Source organism: Crocodylus siamensis, chromosome 10 (genome assembly GCF_052110815.1).
Source record: "Crocodylus siamensis isolate JL-2025a chromosome 10, ASM5211081v1, whole genome shotgun sequence".
In the NCBI taxonomy this organism is placed as follows: Eukaryota; Metazoa; Chordata; order Crocodylia; family Crocodylidae; genus Crocodylus; species Crocodylus siamensis.
Genome location: NC_143404.1, coordinates 50,881,492 through 50,902,398, shown reverse-complemented (window position 1 = coordinate 50,902,398; position 20,907 = coordinate 50,881,492). Strand labels below are relative to the sequence as shown.

At 46.4% G+C, this 20,907-nt stretch overlaps 2 protein-coding genes across 9 annotated transcripts in view; both read left to right on the top strand.

The window, feature by feature from the left end:
* EPB41L1 (erythrocyte membrane protein band 4.1 like 1) overlaps window positions 1-8,966 on the top strand; it is a 183,482-nt gene extending 174,516 nt beyond the window's left edge. For all 8 annotated transcript variants that reach the window (XM_090020535.1, XM_090020531.1, XM_090020536.1 and 5 more), the window contains 6 exons: window positions 1,125-1,205; window positions 1,487-1,549; window positions 3,413-3,508; window positions 4,508-4,588; window positions 4,876-4,992; window positions 5,500-8,966. In XM_090020535.1, the coding sequence (XP_089876661.1) occupies window positions 1,125-1,205; window positions 1,487-1,549; window positions 3,413-3,508; window positions 4,508-4,588; window positions 4,876-4,992; window positions 5,500-5,508 (447 nt within the window). In that variant the 3' untranslated portion in view covers window positions 5,509-8,966. The remainder of the gene's footprint in view (window positions 1-1,124; window positions 1,206-1,486; window positions 1,550-3,412; window positions 3,509-4,507; window positions 4,589-4,875; window positions 4,993-5,499) is intronic.
* Window positions 8,967-10,070: 1,104 nt separating this feature from the next.
* Window positions 10,071-20,635, top strand: AAR2 (AAR2 splicing factor). Its single transcript, XM_090020538.1, has 3 exons — window positions 10,071-10,874; window positions 13,333-13,562; window positions 19,270-20,635. Exons 1-3 carry the CDS (start codon window positions 10,133-10,135, stop codon window positions 19,435-19,437), a joined length of 1,140 nt encoding a protein of 379 aa, XP_089876664.1. The 5' UTR covers window positions 10,071-10,132; the 3' UTR covers window positions 19,438-20,635.
* Window positions 20,636-20,907: the final 272 nt, after the last annotated feature.

Genomic DNA, 20,907 nt, shown 5'->3' with positions numbered 1-20,907 from the left:
CCAAGTGCTCTGTGAAGCCTCAGCAAGTCCCAGCAAAGCTCCCAGAAAATCCCAGACTGCTGGGCAAACAAAACCTAGTCCTCCCCTAGCCCCACCCCTTGGGGATTGGAGCCCCTTCGCACAAATAGGATTATAGTAAAGTAGGGTTGGAAGGGACGTCACAGTGTCTTCTAGTCCAGCCCCTCTGCTCAAGGCAGGATCATCCCTGACTAAACCATCCCAGCCAAGTGTCCATGCAACATGCTCTTGAAAATTTCCAAGGATGGAAAGGCCACAGCCTGTTTCAATGCCCAACCACCTTCATAGTAAGAAAATTCCTCCTAATCTTCAGCCTAAATTTCCTCTTGCAGCTTGAGGCCATTGCTCCTACATTTGTCCCCTGTAGCCACAGCGAAAAGTCCATTTCAATTCTCTAAAAATTGCCCTTCATATATTTGAAGACTTTTATCACATCTACTCTCAGTCTTCTCTTTTCCAAACTAAATACCCCAAGGTCTTTTAGCCTTTCCACATTCTCAGGCCCCTATTCATTTTTGTTGCTCTTTGCTGGACTTTTTCTAATCTGTTCAAATTCCACCTCTAAAGTCAACTCAGGGTTTCAAAATGTACTGTTCACTTATGTCAGTTTTTAAAATCCTTTGTAAATTCTGGGTTTTCATATCTAGAGGCATCACAACAAGGTCCCATTTGCTCAAGGCCATTAAAGAGCCCATAGCACTTTTCACAAGCATAGTAGTGTCCACATACCATTCCACTGGAGCCCTGCCCCAACTCCTCTACTCCAACATGCATCATTTGGATACAGGGTTCATTCACTGCCTCTCCTGAGCTGCTGAGCACTTCTCCATGACTGCAGATGAGAGGGGCTTGTGGCTGCAGGACAGAGGGGGCTGTGATTTGGAAGCTCATTCATAGGGCACCATGACTCTGACCTTGTATCTGGGACCATAAGAACTTTCTGCAGCTTCCTTACCCCATTAGCAGAAGTGTCACTGTGCATCACTGCTCCAAGAAACCAGCTTTCCATCAGCAAGTATAAAAAGCAAATTGCTATCCTTGCTGACTGCAGCTCATTTGTCAGCTAAATCCTCACAGATTTACCAGATTTCTCCTTCTCTTGGCAGGCTGAAGGAGGCATCACAGGAGGAAAAGAGACAATAGCCACTTCCCACACTGTCACCACAGAAACCATATCAACAACCTCAGTAAGCATGTAGCTCCAGGAAGGTGGCATGTAATGTAGTTCTCCCCTTTTTAGATTGCCAGATGATGGGGGAAAGGAGCAGCCCCAAGGAGAACTGAGGCTTGGAGGGTGGGTTCTGTCCCACTGGGGTCAGCAGATGGATGGGAGTGCCCTCTGGCCACTAGAAGTTGACAGTATCTAACACCTGGCTTTTCACTGGTACTCCCTGCTCAGAGGGAGTTGCCTTTTCATCCTTCCTGCTGTGTGTCTGCCAGTGCTTCAGTGTAAGGGTTGTTCTTTCAGGATCTAAGCACCAAGCTGGGGAAGGGAACTGGCCCCACAACAGAACTTCGTTCCATATCTCCGGTGAGTTGAAAATGTGCTGCTAATTTCCAGGTTCCTTTGCTAAAGAGAGGTCCACAGAACATGGCAGCAGGCTGGACTGGCTGTTAAATGGTAGCACCAGAGGCTAGCAATTTGCTCTGAGTTAAGGCTGCTTCAGTACTTCCCTCATTACCTTTCCTGGAAGCAGGCACTGTTCTGCATTTCTGCCATCAGCATGGGCAGCACCAGCTCCATAGGCTGAGTGATTCCTATAGCTGAGGACAGGGAGAATGGGTTGGTAATCCCACCTGTATGTAAGGAGCAGAGACCAAGATGGAACCTGGAATCTGGTGCTTTTGGCTTCTCTGCTCTCCCAAACCAACACACAAAACATTAACTGGAGCTGGACAGATTTCTGAAGGACTGATAGGCCCAGCAGGGTCTACTGACAACATGCAGGGGTTGACAGGGGAGAGGTCACTCTTAACTTTCTCTGTTTCTTCCTATAAAGCACCCACTACTTATCATTTGGAGGCAGGAGATGATCTACATGACCTTTGGTCTTACCTGCTATAGCAGTTCTCATGTTCTTACGGTGCCCTGAGCTGAAACTTAGGTTGACTGAGATCCTATTGACCCCTGGAAGTTTTGTGTGAGCAGCAGCCTCTGGGGATTGGTCTCATGTCTTGAAGGTCTTGAAGCACAAAAGGGCAGAATTCTATTTAACTTTGCAGGCCCAAATAGCAGCCGTTCAGCCATTTTTAGCACTTGTGCACAGTTTGCAGGGTGGATGCGTAACTATCCCCACAGCCACTGAGCATGTGCAGTATGCACTAGATAACGCAGACAGGTACACAGCTGTGCCTGCATGTATGCTGGGTGACCATATGTCATATAATTCTATACAACAAAGATCCAGACTAGTTGGTAAATACCAGAGGAGGATAATGTCTGACCTGTGATGTTGGCATTTGAACACTGGGCTGGGACATCAAACTGATACAGGTTCAAACCTTTCCTGGGTGAGGGGGACCTAGAACCTGCATCTCTCACTTCCTGGGTGAGTGTCCTAACTGCTCAGTGACTAAAACTAAAATGTATGTGGTCCTGCACCTCCAAGTGGCAGAAGTGTAGATTTCATAAATGCCAATATGCAGATAGGTAACTGCTGTTTGGGGCCTTCCTGCAAAACAAGATTCTGCCCTTAAGGGGCTAAGGCTATGATTCAATAAAAATCATGCACCAAATACAGAATTCTCTTCCCTGGGTTAATCCCAATGTCTACAGACATCAGTGGAAGTTGAGGATGATCAGCAATTCACAGGAAGTACTCAGCACCTCACAGGGCAGTGCTTTCTTCTTAGTTGCTTTCCCATTTGGTTACGCTGTCTGGAGTGAGGCCCACTGGAGAGGTCACCTCACAGGACCTGTGCCCCAAGGAAGTGTGAATACTTGGGGGGCAGATGGAAGGGGCACCCTGGCCTTCCCTTCACTTCTGCTTCTGGCCTTGACTGTTCTGATTAGGGCAGACATGGGTCGTCTGCTGCTCAGCTTCAAATAGCCATAAAGTTGTAAAATGAAAGGCCTTGGCTAGCACTGCTTCTCCGTGTTGGAAGGTCAGTGAGAAGCAGAAAGGGCACAATGGCAAGGGAAATGAGTCCCACCTTCCAGTCTCTGTAGCATGACATCATATGAGGTCACAATACTGGCCTCAGAACAGGCAAGGAAAAGAGAATGTGACAGAAGGAATGAAGAAATATGGGATGGTTGTATGATGTATCCTTAGGTCCAAAGCTTAAAGTCCAAGGTTCCATACTGATAGCAAGCTAGAGGGAAGTGGCAGTCCTCACACAGGCCCAATGTTCTCCGTCCTGTTGACATGGATGTTCTTTGCATATTGTGTAGATCACCAGCACCACTGCTGGAAAAGAAGGTCTTACCAGCATATTCGGTGCTACGGCAGAAACCCTCTCGACTTCCACCACTACCCATGTTACGAAGGTAAGAAGGTGAAGCCTGGAATGGGTCACGACTTAGCAGCTTCTGGATAGAATGTGGATATCTAAAGAAAGCAACAAGGCTGAGGGGAGAAAGAAATTACACTGCAGATCATATGAGGGGAAATGATACCGCTGTCTAAACTAGCTGTAGCCAGGAAGTGCATTGTCCCATTGTGCTATTTACATAGTGATTGTCCAAGAACCATTTACCATGTCAAGTTAATGGGCCAAACTCATCCCAGGTGTAATGCAGATTTAATGAGGTGCATCAGCAGTGTAGATTTGAGCCAATATATCTCTTGCTTGCTTTTTTTCTTTTACTGTGTTCTGCATTTAAGAAGGGAAGGGAATTTACCGTGTGTGTCATATATGTAAATACATCAGGGCCAAGCTGTGGTTGCTATTGAAGGGAGGGGGGATTTTTATAATCCAAGCCATAAGGAAAAGGACACGTTTTCAGTAGGGTGGAATTCTTATAGTGCTTGGCAAGGGCCTGATGCTGCTCCTACTGAAGCCTCCCCCCAGCTTTTATTGGATCAGTTAAAGGCAGTGCCCAGCATTTTTTAATATCTCACCCAACCTATCCAATGCCAAACAGGTGCCATTTGGACATCAGTTGACAAGTGGAGAGAGGCCATTTCTGCATCAAAATGTCTTTCTGAGAGCACCTCCCGTCCCCCTCCCATCTCCAGGCGTGGAGTGAGAGCTGGTCAGCTCTTCTTTGCCTTTTGGGCAGTGCATGGGGAGGGAGGGAACTGCAGATCCTGTTGTTAATCCCAGGGAGGAATCAACATCAGCAACTTGAACTACGCCTTCATGTGAATGAGACTAGCTGAGTTTGTAGAGTGATACTGTGAAGTGTTCCCTTTGTCCACCTCCTACCAAGCAATCAGGTCACCATGTTCTCCACCCACAAAGGCCACAGTAGTTTTTTAAGGCAAGTGCTTATAAAGTTCCTAATCCAGCCTCTGACTTCATCCCGTTCCCTTTTGCATTGCAGACTGTGAAAGGAGGGTTTTCAGAAACCAGAATAGAGAAGCGGATCATTATTACGGGAGATGAAGATGTGGATCAAGACCAGGTAAGAAGCTGCCTGTGTGAAAATAGTCAGTAGTTCTGGGGGCTGTCACATGACAGTTTTTGTCAGTATTCATTTTCTACTGTGATATGAAAGCTAGTCCATCCACAGTCCAGCAATCCCTGGGAGCAGTTGCCTTCCTGAATAAATCTTTTAATCCAGGGCGTGAGAGGGAGGGTCATTTGAGGTGAGAGGCCTTTATGGGCAGAGCAGGCTCTGCTACTGTTAAATACTAGCGAAAGCCTTAAATGAATTAGTGGCAAATGTTTTATTGTTATTCTGATTCACAGGCATTAGCTTTGGCAATTAAAGAGGCCAAACTGCAGCACCCTGACATGCTGGTAACCAAAGCTGTGGTATATAGAGAAACAGAGCCTTCACCAGAGGAAAGGGACAAGAAGCCTCAGGTACGTACAGAAGTTCAAAGGTAAAGCGCCTATCACATGGTCACACACACACATGCACACACACAACAGGCCAGCACTTCTGACCTGGTTGCTGCCAAGTCCTGCAGAATTCCCCCAACAGCGGGGAAGCCCTGTCTCCAAATTTACCTACTTCAGAAACATTGCTGATATCCAGGCTTCATGGACTAGATAGAGTTACTTGGCTGGCTGAATCCAGCCCGTGGGCCATAGGTTGCCAGCCTCTGTTCTAATCTTGCCTCCTGCATAACACAGAACAGACAGAGTCACTCAGTAATTTCAATGACACCTTGCAGAACCAGGCTTTTACATCAGTTGAATTCAGTTGTGGGGTACCAGTGGAATGGATAATGAGATATGGCCCTGTATGTTTCGAGCAACTTTGTTTAGTGTTTTAATATAAGCAAGAACCTTTTAATAGACCAGTAAATTATATTGACCAAATAAGAAAGGAAATACTCCATGATCATTTACATCTGCTTTGTACAGGAATCTTGACCTCCATGTTCACCGACACTGGCATCTCTATTCAGACAAAGCTGGAGAACAATGAAGAAGGGGCCTTCATGCTGGATTTGTCAACAAGACATAGACATCCTGGCTACAACCTTAATGGCGAGAGACAAAAATTAAAAAAAAAAAAAAGGAATAGCGAATATATATTATATATATATAAATATATATATACACACACACAAGAAACAAAACGCATCCTTGCACTGCTGCTATATGCTGGAGATGAATTCCAAACAGCAACATCAATAACAGCAAAACCAACCGCCTCTTTTAGCCTTTGCGGAGAAAGTGATGAATTTGACTGGACTGATAAGAAAAATCATGATAATAATCTTATTAATACAACAAACCGCCATTTTGCATGTTCCACTTAAAGGATACACAAATCATGGGGTCATTTGTTGCACACTGAATGGAAAGGAAAGATGCTTTGCAACAAAGCAAAAAACAAACAAACAAACAAAAGAAACCAAGCAGAAACAAAACTATTCCCCACCTAAGGAAAGAAGAGAGAGAACCATTGAACTGTTTTGATTCTTTCATGATTATTTTTTGCATTTAGGATGTGTGGCAACCATCTCTCTTCCCCATTCCATGCTGGTTCTATTGCATCATTTTTCAGTTGTTATGCTCCTCCCCAACCTCCCTTCCCTTTCCTCTGTCCCTTTATCCAAGCTCTTGTTCCGAAGGTATTTAAGAATGGATCTAATTTGAAACAAAACAAAAACAAATATATGTATATGGTTTTTCATTTATAAAGATGCAGCCTGTAAGGGTTTCATATGGATGTGCTTTTAAGTTATGTATATTATATATAACAAGTGGGGTGGGGAACTGAGGGGTGGGAAACAATATTAAAATAATTAAACAGTGCTGGTAAATATGATGATGACATTTTTTAAGTTATACTTATTTGATTGACTGTGGTTGATGTATTACAAGAATCTTAGATCACACTGACATCCTGCAGGAAGAGGATGGGGAACATTTCATTAACCACTGCTCGCTGGGGGGTGGAGAGGAATGTTGCGTTTGTCACCGAGTGATCAGCTCTGTGACAGGAGGAATTGATGTAGTGATACAGTATGTGTTTGTAATTGGTTGGTTGGTGACAAAGGAGTTCTTGGTAATGTGAAGGAGCGAGGGCCTGGGGAAGAAGGAATGGACAGTTATAACCACAGCCCAGTTAGCATCACCAAAATACACCAGTCAGCAATGTCTCACCAGCCCCCCCCAACACAAAGATGCTTCCCACCTTTAGGAGTCCTGACCCCCCCTTCCCCCCCACCCCCAGATCCGGAGTCCACACAGCAGTAGAGAGATCCAGTCACACTCCTCAGCGATGTCTTCAAAACCCGGACCAAAGTCTGAGTTACAGATCCATTCCCATACCCCAAACCTACTGAACCAGGACACTTGCATAGCTGCATTTCTGAACCCTGCTCTTGATCTAGCTCACGTGAAGTTGAAGTGGTGTGTTTCAGATAAGCAAGAAGGTATTTCTGCTCTGCTTGGCTTTGAAGCAGGCTGCACACCTGGTTTCTGCTAGGGTGACCACAGGCGGTATGACAGCTCTCAAGAGGGGAGCTGATACACAGCAATCTCCATCCTTTACCAGCTTGGTACTGTTCTACCACAGTCTTGCCTAGAATATACTCCTATCTGCTGGCAGTTGAGAAGGTGACTGTGTGATACAAAGATGTGTGAGTGCAGAGCTTAGATTAGCAAGGCTGAGTAGCCTTGTCCAGTCAGCCAGCACTGAGAGGCAGTTGCTGATGATGCACCAGTGTCCAGTGAGGCTGCTTTCCTCTCTACCGGTCAGACTTTTGCACCTAGATGAAGGTTTCCATTACTGGTACACTTGGAATGGGGATTATGGGCACCAGCTCAAGCCTCATATACTGTCAACCAGGCAGTTAGGGCAAACTCAGAACCAAAAAAAACAACAAAACAAAAAAAATCAACTGATTTCCAGAGAAATTGTCCCAAGCTCCTCAAGTTACAAAGGGCCCATAAACATTGCACCATTTTTGCCTTTTTTCACCTACCACAAACATATAGATACCTTACACCAGATAGAAAACTCTTCTGAGTGATTCTTGTGATGAGATCAGAGGGTTGTATTGAAAAGGGACCAGTAGAATAGTTAGGATTAAGTGGATGTACCCATCTGATCAACTTGCTGCCGCAGCAGAGAACTTCAGCCCTCTGGTGGATCTTGGTCCTTCCATTTGCCTTCACTATGTCTCCACAAAGTCTGTTCTCCTTTTTGGCACATCAGTTTCTTCCATAAGCATTAATGGCATGAGCACAGCCTCCCTGATAAAATAACTGACTCCTTTGCTTCTGCCAGCAAAGATTGTGTCAGATTTCCAGTGAATCCAAATGTGTATTTTTTCTCTCAGGATTCTCCACCTTATCACCAGATGCTGCTTTAGGGTCTGTGCCCACCAACATCAAAAAGAGACTGAGCCTTTGCACAGCAACCCATATGTGAACTAGCTAAATAAAGCACTTATGCTTTTGGGAAGAGAAGCCAAACTCCAGGAGATCTGTTCCTAGAGCTGTGCAAAATATTAGGCATGTTTCTCCCATTGGCATGCTGGGGTAAGTGTCCCAGTGCACTAGTTTTTTTCAAGACATCCTGCATTTCAAACCAAAGAGCTGCTGGTGCAAACTTGAGACCACTGACTTTTAAATAAGAGGCTACTTTGAAACTCTTTGTGCCTGATTCTGGTTTCTTTCATGATGGTTTAAAATTTGGAGTAACTTCATGAACATCAGTGGAGTTACACTGCTGTAAAACCTAAGTAGGAGAATTGCACTCAGCCCCCTACATGTTCAGATTTAAAAAACTGGATCCAGTTTTCTGGATTCCTCAACCCAACATATTTGATGGGTGACAAGGAAAAAAGCTGGGCGGGGGGGAGGGAGGAAAGTGGAGTCTTTTGCTCACCTGGCAAAGTGTGGATTTTATATATACAGAATATTTATTCTTTGTGATCATATTTGAAGCCAGGTGCCCCTTGAAAGTTTTGGCTTTCTTCTGCCTTGTTCATCACTGTTGCTGATATTTAAGATAGCTGTGATCACTCTTTTTCTTTCATTTGGGGGCCTTTCCATCGAAGGAGGTGGGAGACGCTAGTGCCTGTTCACACCTAGTCCCACAAGTTCATTCCAGAATTGGCCTGCAATTGCATGAGTACTAATAATAATAATATTTATTTTTATTTGAAAAGCACCTTACCAACCAACTGCAATGCTCTGCCATTCCTTCACTAACTCCCCTTTCCTCTTCCCTGGTTCCTCTTCTCTCCTCCATTCCCTTCAATCATATCCCTTTTCAGTGCTTGGTGATGTATGCGTGTGTGCTCACTGTTCTTGTATTCAATAAAAGTGAAATAAATGTGTTTGATGCTGAACCAGCTTGTGACCTGAAGCTGACTTTTCTCTGAGCAAAGCAGTGGCAGTTAGGAGCCTTAGGAGCAGAGACTCCTCAGGGTGACAGTATGCCTGGAGGCAGCTGGGTCTCCCACAGCTGGCTGTGACGAGGATGCTGAGCAAGGACCGTGCGTTGTGGGTTGGGCAGAGCTGCCCAGGTGATCATCCAGGAGCCTTCCTAGTGCAGAGATCCAGTTGAGAAGAGGAAGGATGGGGACTAATGCTGTCCTGCCAAACTTCACCCATGAAATATGTTTCACAGATTCATAGACTACTTTCCACCCTTGCCAGTCACCAAAAGGGAACCCTGCTCACAGCACTCTAAATGTTCAGGGCATGAAAGTAGGGTGCTGTCCTGGTGTCACTGCATTGCTGGGACCTACTCTTGAATACGTGTGTGGGTCCTGTTAGGTGTTTGGGGGCTTGGGTTCTTTCTGACTGGGGGAATCTTCAAATGTCTGTCATTTGTGGCACTGAAATGATGTGGGGATAAAGGCAGGCTGGGAGGCAGAGCTTGGATGGGAAGTACTGGGGAACTTGAAGAGGAGGAAGAGTCTGCCATGAACTGCCATCCACGTGGGTGTCCCTGAAGGGTTTCTTTGTGGGAGAAGGGCAAGTGTTGTCCCTAATGCTCCCCTGGCCGAGGACAGAGACATGATGGGAAACCCTAAGAGGATTTATAACCCAGGCAAAGCTACATCATCAGTTATAAACCACAATCACGTTGAAGCATTATTGTGGAGACAGCTGCATGTTTTTGAGGGAAAGCAATTCCCACAAATAGGCAGTCAGTGGCCCATGAAACGAGCGGGGGGTCCCACGCTGGCTTCTAGGGGACGGGTGCACTGAGCCCTTGCAATTCGCCCGGGGCTGACAGCTTCGTTACCGCAGCGGGGGGGCGGCGCAGAGCAACACGGACTCGCCCTTTCAGTCCCATCTCTCCGGGGCGTCGTGGACAACGTTGCCGGCGCGCCCGACAGCGAGAGGCCCGGGGCCGCCACCGTGACCCCGGGAGCACAAGCCGGACCAGACCCTTCGCGCGCGGCCGCAGGAGCCGCCCGGTGTTTTCGCGACGGACCGCCGGAAGTCGCCGGCTCGGGGCGGGCGGGCCCGGCGGAAGCCGGGGGCTCGTGTGGCGCTCGCTTCCGTGCGTGCGGGGCCGGCCATGGAGGCGGAGGAGGCGCGGCGGCTGTTCGCGGAGGGCGCGGCCGTGGTGGTGCTGGGGGTGCCCGAGGGGACGCAGCTCGGCGTGGACTACAAGACGTGGAGCGTGGGGCCCCGCTTCCGCGGCATCAAGATGATCCCCCCGGGCGTCCACTTCTTCCACTACAGCTCCGTGGACCGCCGCGACCCCGGCGCCTCGGGGCCGCGCACCGGCTTCTTCCTCAGCCTGCGGCGCCGCGACCTGCGCGTGCTGCGCTGGGACCCGGCCGCCGAGCAGGTCGACCTGAGCCCGGCGCCCGCGGAGCAGAGCGAGGCGATCCGGGCCAACCTGCTGGAGATGGACCCGTTCCTGGGCCCGTACCCCTACGACACGCTCAAGAAGTGGGTGTCGCTCAGTAGCTGCATCAGCGAGGCGGTGATGCAGACGCTGCAGCCCGAGAGCGGCCAGGTCTGCGCCTTCTCCGAGGTGCTGCCGGTGCTGGCGGGGACGCACACCAAGGACCGGGCTGAGCAGAACCGGCCCCCCTACGACACCGAGTGCAAGAGCTACGCCGAGGGCCTGGCCCGGCTGCCCAAGATGAAGCCCAAAGCGGGCACTGAGATTCGGTTCACGGAGGTGCCAACACAGATGTACCCCGACGGCGCGACCCCTGAGGAAATCACCAGGCACAACATGGATCTCAGCTACGCTCTGGAAACCGTCATAAACAAGCGATACTCCAGCAAGCCTGAGGATGTGCTGGGTGGGTGAGAAAGTTTCCCGTAACTAACTCCTTGCCAGCATGAGCAGCGAGGGGGATGTCCGCCCCTACCTGTTGTGCCAGGAACTCGGCCTTTGGCTTTGTAGGGGAATCGCTGGGCCCAGGGGCTGGCACTGTTTGAAGCAGTGGCAGCACGCTGGGTCAGTCCCCTGTCCCTGCTGCTCTGATCCCCTCCTTCCTCTGTGCCCCCATGCGCTTATTGGGTGCCACTGAAAGCCATGAAAAATGCCAACGAGGAGCCGGCAGACGAGGTTCTGTGGGTGAATGTGATATCTTTTATTAGACCAACTTAAATAGTCGGAAAAAATTGTATTAGCAAGCTTTTGGGTTTAAAAACCCTTTGTCAGGCTGAGGAAGCATCTGCAGTTTGCCTGCACTCTTCCTGAATGGGAGGAATACTAAAGAGGCCAGAGGCTGGTCTGCAGGCAAGTCAGCGAAGATGTAAATTGAGGAGTCAGTGGGTGAGAGACGGGCTGGGTTTTGGTGGGGGGATGAATGTAGCAGGTAAATAGTGGAGAGGTATCTGGGGAATCAGTTGTCAGGCAAGTTATAGTGCATCATAACTCCAATGTCTGTATTTAGTCTGTGCATTTTGTACCCAGGAGGTTCATGAAGTGAAGTTCACAGGCTCATCTGTGAAGTGTTTTGTAAATTCCCTTTGAGGATTAGAACTGAGAATTAGGAGGAGGAGCTGCAAATTCAGCAGTTAGGGCATGGAGCAGGAGGTTATAAGCAACTGCCTGAATGTGGCCTCTTTAAATCACCACTTTAATGCAGTCCATTTGCATCTGCATAGTAGCTTGAATATGGTAGCTTTTCATCTCTTGTGTTCAAACAGCAGAGGCTGAAAGACTTGGGAATAAGTGATGCTTGTGCACTGCTGGTGACCTCTTCTGGTAGGATTTGGGGGTTGTGCAGAAAGCTTTGAGTAAATACTGTGCAGAACAATGTAACATATATTATTTAGTGACACATTAGAAATTACCAGCTGGCGTCCCTCAGTGGCAGTGCTTTAATTACCTGCTAATTCCAGCGGAAACAATGATAAATCCTTGTTGTATCAGACGTTGTTTGAATATTCTTTCCTTGGTGGCATTGTATGAGGACTGAAACCAAGCAGGGACAGCACTGTTATCCTTAGGATAAATCCCTAGATGATGAAATATGAATTTTCATTTCTACCTAGGAGAACTTTTACTATCTTTGCAATCTCCTATGCCTGGCAAAAGGAAGCCTGTGCCCAGAAGCTTGCAAATAAAGATTTTTTTTTTTTGGTAAATATCTAGTTGTTCAAATAAAAGATACCACCTCTGCCACAAATTTTGATTCCTTTTGCCTCTAGACCAATATGGCTACACCTGGATACCTCCCTAGATGGTTGATATTTTGTATCAACATTTCTTGTTTCTTCTTTTTCCTGTTAATTTTTTCCCTTATGAATCGTATTGTGGAATGTTCTAGGACAGGGGTTGCCAATCTGTAGCCCGTGGCTGTGGCGGAGGAACAGCTCTGCTCGCACAGCACTGCAGTTGGGCACTGGGGACTCTGGTGGAGGGGGAGCTTTCCCTGTGCCACAGCAGGATGGCAGGGAGAAGTGGTAGATACAGCCAGGTCCTAGTGCCAGCCTAGCTTAGCCCTGAACTGGGTCACTCTGGCTCTTTGCCAGAAAATGTTGGCAACTCCTAAAATAAAAAGTAGTTTACTTGCAAGTTAATTGCTTCTCTTAAAGCACTGAAAAGTGTTAGATGTTGATACTTCTCACAAATAAGATGAGTCTAAACATCGGGCAATTCTGAATTCTGATCAGGAGCAGTACGCAGTATACTACTCACATGTTAGTTATGCTGTACATATTAGTTATAGTTTTCTTGTTTTGATTGTCTGGTTCATCTGGCAGTACCCGCACCATATTGTAGTTACAGTAGCAGCCTCGTTTGCCCTGTTGCCCTCCTTTGGAAGCACAGGCTTTGGAAAGCCAAGAAGAGAATAGGGATCACAGGACTATGTGATGCCTCCATTTTTGTAGCGTGATAATTGTAGGTAACAGTGTTTCATAACAATACAGACAATACTATATCCAAGTGTCTGGAAGTCACTTCATAGCAATGTTACTCTCTGATTCTATCTGATTATAAAGTGGCTCTCCAAGATTAACGACTGTGCTAAACATGTCCTTTTCTGATTGCAGTATGTCTGTTCCCTAGTCGCATAACAAAGGAGTGGGAAGCAATCAAGGCTGAAGGACTGACAATTGTTACTGTAGCGCAACCATTGAGAACAGAAGAATCTCTTTGTGTGCTGGAAAAAGGCCAACCTTACTAGTCCATGGACTAGTGCACAAATCTGCATAGCTGTCAAGGGTTGCGTGTGCCTCTTTCACTTTGATTCACTGACTAAAGTCCTTTTCTGTCTCTTTTTTTCCTCGGTGGGGCGTTTCCAGGTGAATTGCAGTTTGCTTTCATCTGTTTCCTGATTGGGAACGTGTATGATGCATTTGAGCACTGGAAAAAGCTCCTGAATCTCTTGTGCAGGTCAGAAGATGCCATAGGGAAGTATCAAGTTCTCTACACCAGCCTCATTTCTGTCCTGTACCACCAGCTTAGTGAAATCCCACCTGACTTCTTTGTGGACATAGTTTCCCAGGACAACTTTTTAACTAGCACTCTACAGGTAAGTCCACCCTCTGCAGAAAAGCAGTAGTATGAAAAAATCTCATGAGAATGAGGATGGAAACATAACATGGGATGAAATTCAGATGAGGCTAGGGATGTAGATTGAGGTGGGATTCACTGCCTTCTACTTCATATGAAATGGTATGCATGAATGTCTGGGGGCACACCTACACTGAAGTTCAAGGGGTTTCCTTCATCCAGCACTAGGTACTTGAACTTCCCTTTCCCATCTCTGCTTTACCTCAAAGCCTACAATTAAGGTTTCCACGCTTCTTGTACCTTCGTCCAAAAACACTCCAGAGTGGGATATGCTAGAAGTAAGGCTGGTTTTCCTTCAGCTCTGAAGTTTAGAAGGGGTTTAGGTGTCAGCTGGACTACCATCCAGTGTTAAATAGGGATTTCCGGTACAGACTCTTGGGTTTGGGCTTCAAGGTGGCTCTAAAGTTGACCGTAACTACCAGTTTGGACACAGTCATAGATTCTCAATTAATTGCCTGTGTGCTATTTCTGCACTCGCCCCACTTACACCTCATTCGGCCCTTTGGGATTTTACAGTCCTCTAATTTAAAAGGCTTATTACAAGGTGCCATGTCATATTAGGGCTCTTGGCCTTATGAGTGTGAAGTAAACATTCTGTGGCAGTGCAGCATATCCATTTTAGAGGTTAGTGCAGTATAACTCAGTTAGTTTAATTTCACAAGTGCAGTTTCTTAAAAGAGGGAAAGTCTTACTAGCATTGCAGAGACAGGTAGATTTGAACAAGGGCAATTTAGTTCATTATAAAGAAGGTCAGCTTTTGTGATAGGTAAAAGCCTGATGATACTAATTTTGATCATCTTAGATGGCAGGATGATATTGTATGTGAGGAAGTTGGAATGAAACCTTGTATGAGCTTAGAGCACTGGCAGTTACAAATAGGACCCTTCCTCACCCCCTTGGCATGAAATGAAGCTCAAAATAATTTGTTTCACTAGAATCCAATGATTTGTCTTCTGGGGATTTAAAAATGCTGCAGATTACATGTCAGAGTGGGTTCATGTTTCCACTCTTGTATCTGTAATCTGTGGCTTCAAAATAATTCAGTAACTTTCCTGGGTATAAAATTGAGGAGGATTTTGCTTTCAGTGCAGAACTTTCCTCAGGAGGCCCCTAACATATCCAGTCAGTTATGTATCTGCCTTGCAACACTTCAGTCTTGACTGTATCTCCTCAGGCAACTAATAAAAATGTCACAGAATCATAGGGGCTGGAAGGGACCCTGAAAGATCATCAGGTCCAGCCCCCTGTATGAGCAGGAAAGACATCTGGGATCAGATGACTCCAGCCAGGTGATTGTCCAGTCTTCTCTTGAAGACCTCTGAGGTAGATGATTGCACCACCTCTGGTGGGAGCTTGTTCCATAGTCTGGACACCCTAGTTGTAAAGAAGTTTTTCCTAACGTTCAGCCTGAAACTATCTTCCAGGAGTTTGTGGCTGTTGTTTTCCCCCAGGGCGCCCTGGTGAACTGTTGTTCACTGAGCCCCTGCTGTACGCCTCTGATATAGCGGTAAACCGCAATCAAGTCCCCTCTCAGCCTTCTTTTCTTTAGGCTGAAGAGGCCTCTCATATGGCTTGCTGTGCTAGTCTCTGATCATGCAGGTGGCCCTTCTCTGGACCTTCTCACTCCTGACCCATAGCCCTTCTCTGGACCCGTCTTGGGCAACAGTATCAAAAGCCTTGTTGAAGTCAGGGTGTATTACATCTACTACCCTTCCCCATCCATGAAGCCTATCACCTTGCCTTAGAAGGCAGTCTCATTGGTCAAGCATGACCGCTGTGGACAAATCCATGTTAACTGTTCCAGATTACCAGGGATCTGGGTTTTCCATTTGCTGTGGACAAACCTGGATTCTCTCTTTTACAGGAGAAAAAGGTAGAAAACTGTGGGTTTTCCCTTGCAGGCTGGCAGAATTCCAGCCTGCAAAAGGCTGCTTGAGGCTAGGGGGAGCAGGAGGAAGCTGATCACAGGCCAGGGGTACCACATGCATGTGTGCATGCACATGTGCCTGTGGCAGCCAGGCAGCATGATGGAGAGCAGCTCCCGCAACTCCCTGCAGGTAAGTCTGTGATGGGGTGGAGTATAGGCAATGCATCCGGGGGGTGGGGGGGCATGAGGAGGGGCACATACCCCTCTAGGTTTCTGAGCCCACAACACGCACATGGCCCAGCAAGCAAGACTTAGAGCAGGAGGGCAGAGCGGGGCAGTGAGACTTGTTGCTGCCACTTCCAGGACCCCTGCACCCGTCATGCCACCAGCAGCATGAGGAGTAATGGAATGGGGGCAGGGAGTGGTGCTACAGTGAGAGGAGGTGAGGGCAGCATAGCTACCACCCCGCCCCCAGCCTGTTACCCCTTGTGTTACTAGTGGCACAGCAACAAGTCTCGCTGCTCCGCCCTCCCATGCCTAGTCCCACCTCCTGGGCTATGGAGGCCCCCAGGGGAAGGCAGTAGGGCAGGGAGCCCCATAGCAGGCAGCCTGCAACCCCCCACGTCCCCATGGGCTCCACTCTGGACATGCTGCCTGCAGGCAGGAAGAGGCCCAGGCTCCACACTCCTCCCTGTGCTCCAGCTGCAGCAGCTGCTGCCTCCAGCACATGGCAGCTGGTGCTTCAGCGCTGCCAACCAGCTGCAGCTGGCACCTGCAGGGCAGGGAGTGGGCAGGATGCAGCCACCAGGTCCCATAGCGTTGGCAGGTGGGGATGGGCAGGGTGGCAGGAGGCTGTGGGATGGGAATGAGGGGCCCTGGCGGGGACAAGAGGGCTGCAGGTCAGGGGCATAAGCAAGGCTGGTGGGGCTTGGGACTGAGGGGCACTGGCATATCAGGACTGTTCAGCACCACAGAGCAGTGGGAGGACAGCTGCAGCTGGATCCACATACTGATGAGTGATGGGGCAGGGTTAGCTCTGATTTTCTGTGATAAAAAACCCCAAAATCAAATACCAAAATATATTGGTATTTAGAATTTATTTTATTATAATGATTGAGGCACTGGTAGGCTTCCAAATTGCTTTAAAATTATAAATATATCAGTTGAACACAATGTTTTATTGATATATTTACAAATTTTTGTGAACTGAAAAAATTCAGATCAGGTCCATCACAATGGTTCAGTGATTCTGTCAAGACACTTACTTTTGGTATGGAAACTTTTACTCAAGCATTTATTGCAGAGTTTAAGTAGATAACAGTGATATTAAGAGAGAACTCAGCTTGGTCCTTTTCAGACCCTAGCCTGAGTTTGCAGGATCATCAATTTAAAAAAAAGTTTTGACTTGTAAAGTAATATATTGGAGTTGAAAGTTACTGAGAGGGATAACTGTAAATCCCAGTGACCTTATTTTTAGTTCTTTTTAACACTAGTCTCACTTCTTATAGGAGATTTCTGTTAATGTTTCTATGTAAAGAAGTATTTTTAAGTCATTTGAGGAGGCTACCTGCAGAAGTTGAAAGTTTTTAAGAGCAGGTTAAACAGGTGCTTGACAGGGATGATGCTGCCTTGAGGAGAGGGCTGGTCTCGATGACCTCCTGAGGTCTCTTCTTGATCTACTTTTCTGTTATTCTATAGAGGCAGTTTTACAGTAGACTGAGCACGGAAGAAGAAAATAGCTATGTACAAAACTGAACTTTAGCCATTTGTTTTCTGAATTGTATCCTGCTATTGAAAGGTCTCCCTTGAATAAGAGATTTCTTTTTCCCAAAGGGGTTTTCCCTGCAACTTAATCCTGTAATGACATTTTCTTTGGGTTAGACAAGTACTGTTCAACTTCTTGGTGGCTGGCTGCACCATCAGGGGCCATAGCTCCCACTCACCTCCCTGACTGCAGACTCCTCTATTGCTGCATGGGCAGATGGCACCCCCCACCCTTCCTTGAACACAGGTGGGCAGCTCCCTGCCCCCTCACCAATATACTGTTCTGTGTTCAGATGGAAGGGTGCTTCCCCCCACTTGCTTGGCTGCAGGCTTTCCCACTTCACAACACTGCAGGCTGTGCTGAGCTGTGCCACCCACCCTACCTTTGTCCCCTGAGCCGGGGGCAGGTAGTGAAAGCCAGAGAAGGGAGGGGGAGCCAGAGTGATGAAGGAAGTAGTGGCCAGGTGATCCTCCATGGCTGCAATTTAACCCCCTGTGGTCTGCCAGGTGGACATTCTTGGCTTATAACATCAGCCTTTTGCTGTAGAAGCGAATTCTGGGTCACAAATTCAGCATGGTGGTAGAATTGAGCAGGAGAGCTGGGCTGTGTTTGAAAGGCCTGATCAATCAGACACGGGTGCCATAACTACCTGAAGTGCTAAAGGAAAACTGTGAATGTGTGAGAAGTTAATGATTTGTGTGAGACTATTAAAAAACTTCCTCCCTAAAGGTTATTCCTGTTTGATGCTATCTATGCTCAAGGTTCTTGAGGGGAATGACTGTTGTACATGATTAGAAATTTGATTTCCAAACAGGGGACCCCCTCCAATTCTCTAGCTTCCAAGGCAGTTCCTTGGGTGAGAACTCTGGCTATCCGTGGAGATGTTGGTTCCCAACATTTCTGTGATTTAATCCAATGCTACAACATTGAAAAATACTAGTATACTCCTCTCGTTGAGCCTTGTACATAAGGAGCATGGTCAGGCCCCTCACCCTGTTCACTGGAATTAGAAGTCACACTTGGAGACATGTGCTGTGAGTTGTTAGTCTTGCAGCAGGTAGTTCTTACTTGGGGTTGTCTCATCTGCGTGCTGTAGCTGAAGTTTATTTTTTTTAGGTATTTGTTACAGTAAGAAACTAAATATGGTGCCCAGTAGGACATGCCAGGTGGCACACACTCTCTCCACCCACCCCCCCAAAAAAAAGAGAAAAAGAAAACTGTCCTTATCCTCTTGTATAGCAATCTCATGGCCAGACCAGTGACCAGTTGCCCTAAGGGAACCTTATTTTTATAGGTGTTTATGTTTGATTCTCTGATGTAAAGTAGGAGAGATATTACACATCTCTCTGCTGCCCAGCCCCTTAGCTATAAACCATGGCATGAAAAGTGCTTGGTCTCAAGTGAATATATGAGAATTTGATTTTGTCTTATAAGAAAGAAACAGGGACATAAGGCTTGAAGGTTCACAGTTCTGACTTTTTCAATGGTGCACATTCCTTCAGGCCAGCAACTATTTCTCATGGCTGCTGTCTGATTTCTGAGATTGAATTTCAACATCTAGTTACTGAGCCAGCAGTTTCTTCCACTGCTATTTTTTTGTGACTGAGATTATCAAAAGCATCATAGTAAGTCACATAAGAGCACAAATCCCATTTGCTTGCTATAGGAATGCAGGGCCCAAGCCAGGTAAACACTTGTGAAAATCCCACCATGCATGTTTAATAACTTCCCTACCTTTATTTGAATCCATGCTCCTCACTCTCATTCCTCTGCTTTTTAAGATTTTAAAACTGTGACCATGATTCAGTTTTATCAGCCCTGATAGGTCTAATGGGGATGGTAGAGTAAAGGCAGAGTATTCCTTCAGGCTGTGGCCGAAGATGAAAATGGTAGGACCTGCTTGTAACTCCAAGGCCGTTTGGAAACAACTCAAAGTTCTTCTCAGGCCAGCCTCACTGGGTTCAGTCAAGGCAGGAAAAATGTGCAGTTTTTGCCCCTTCTGTGAATTTGCTGACATCTAATCTGTTATTTTAGGTCTTCTTTTCGTACACCTGCAGCACTGCAATGGACAGGACACTAAGGAAAAAGGCAGAAAAATTTAAGGCCCACCTAACTAAGAAGTTCAAATGGGACTTTGATGCAGAGCCTGATGACTGCGCCCCAGTGGTAGTGGAACTGCCGGAAGGAACATTATTGGAATGAGCAAAATCTCTCTTACAACCAAGCATTTCCCCTTTTCCTCATCCCTCTTTCCAAACTTGCCAATTTCTGAGAAATCTGCATCTCATTCTGTGAAACGCACCTCACAGTCTTCAGCCAATTCCTCCTCTCACCATAGACGTGTATCTGGGATGCCTAGAGACGATGCATATTTGCTCTCCAGGGCATAGCTTCCCCCTATGGATTTCCTCATGGTTCCAGGAGCTGCTGAAACAGAGAATATCCATGCAGTGCAATGCATCTTGGTAACTTCTTGAGTATTCTAATGATGTACATTTACCTAGTTCTTCTGCAGCAACTCCTTTCATGAAGTCAACCAGGTTGTCGTATGACCACAGAAAACTCCATGTGGAAATATCTGTATTTAAGAATCTGGAGCTTGTGTTTCGGTTTGACACCTTTAGAATTAGGGGGGGTGGAACTGACCTGTGATCACTACATCCTTCTCCTGCCTATCCCAAAGTTAGAAATCAAGGAATTATTTTCTGATCGTCAGGGCTATAACTGTAACCATTGAGAAACAGTGTGCAGGATTATAATGCTTCTTATTTTATTTTTGCAGAAGCGTGTTGTAACAAAAGAAACATGACCTGTATTAAAATGCTTCCATTCCACACTTCTAATACTAATATATCCTGTTCCTCCAGTGTAATTGGTATCTTTATCCAGGTATTGCCAGCTTTATACAATGTAGAGAGTCTGAGCCTGTCTAGCCTGATGTGAGAGAATCTTTACAGCTTAGTAACCAGAAATTGATTGGAAACCACCTGGTAGCCAAAGCAAAAAGGTAGTCATGGGAAGGTCAGATATTCATCAGTGTTCTTGTGGTTTATGGCATTGTTGCAAATCTTCATGTAAAATTTCTTTGCTGTTAATTGGTAACCATCTCATGTGGGAACTCTGGAGTTCATTCAGAGCAATGAAAATGCTGTAAAATAACCTGAAATCTGTTAGCTGCCTCCATGCCTTGTTGCCCTGTAATATGTACTCTGGATTGTAATATTGAGTTGATTTTTTTTTTCCACATGAGAATCCCTACTGTGTAGGGATTTAGTAGTCATTCAACTTGCTCATTTCTTGCTAGATTATTAGCCTCCTTCAGGAATTCGTTGTGTGTCTAACAAGATAACTTGCTTGTTAGTCTTTTTCACAGGTCAAAATAAATCTTCCTTTTTTTTAGAAAAACAGCGTTTTGTGTGTGAATTATTTCTGCCAAGGCATAAGGTAGTATGTTACTGTTCAGTGCCTGTCAGTTCTGTCAATTATTTTACTCGTCACCTTGGAACAAACAAAATATCAATGATTGTGTCTCATTCAAGGACAGCTCATACTGAGGAGGTATATAAGCATGGTGCAATGCAACAAAAAGCCTGTTGTCTAAAAGTGGGTATGTGATACAGTACTGGAAGATGGCATAGAGTGCACCCTCAACAAGTTTGCAGATGACACAAT

What these genes read in the sequence shown, in the direction of transcription:
- AAR2 (XM_090020538.1), top strand. Translation starts at nt 10,133, where the DNA reads ATGGAGGCGGAGGAGGCGCGGCGGCTGTTCGCGGAGGGCGCGGCCGTG. An exon ending in CAAGCCTGAGGATGTGCTGG is followed by an intron (nt 10,875 to 13,332) that starts GTGGGTGAGAAA and finishes GGGCGTTTCCAG; the next exon opens with GTGAATTGCAGTTTGCTTTC. An exon ending in TTTTAACTAGCACTCTACAG is followed by an intron (nt 13,563 to 19,269) that starts GTAAGTCCACCC and finishes CTGTTATTTTAG; the next exon opens with GTCTTCTTTTCGTACACCTG.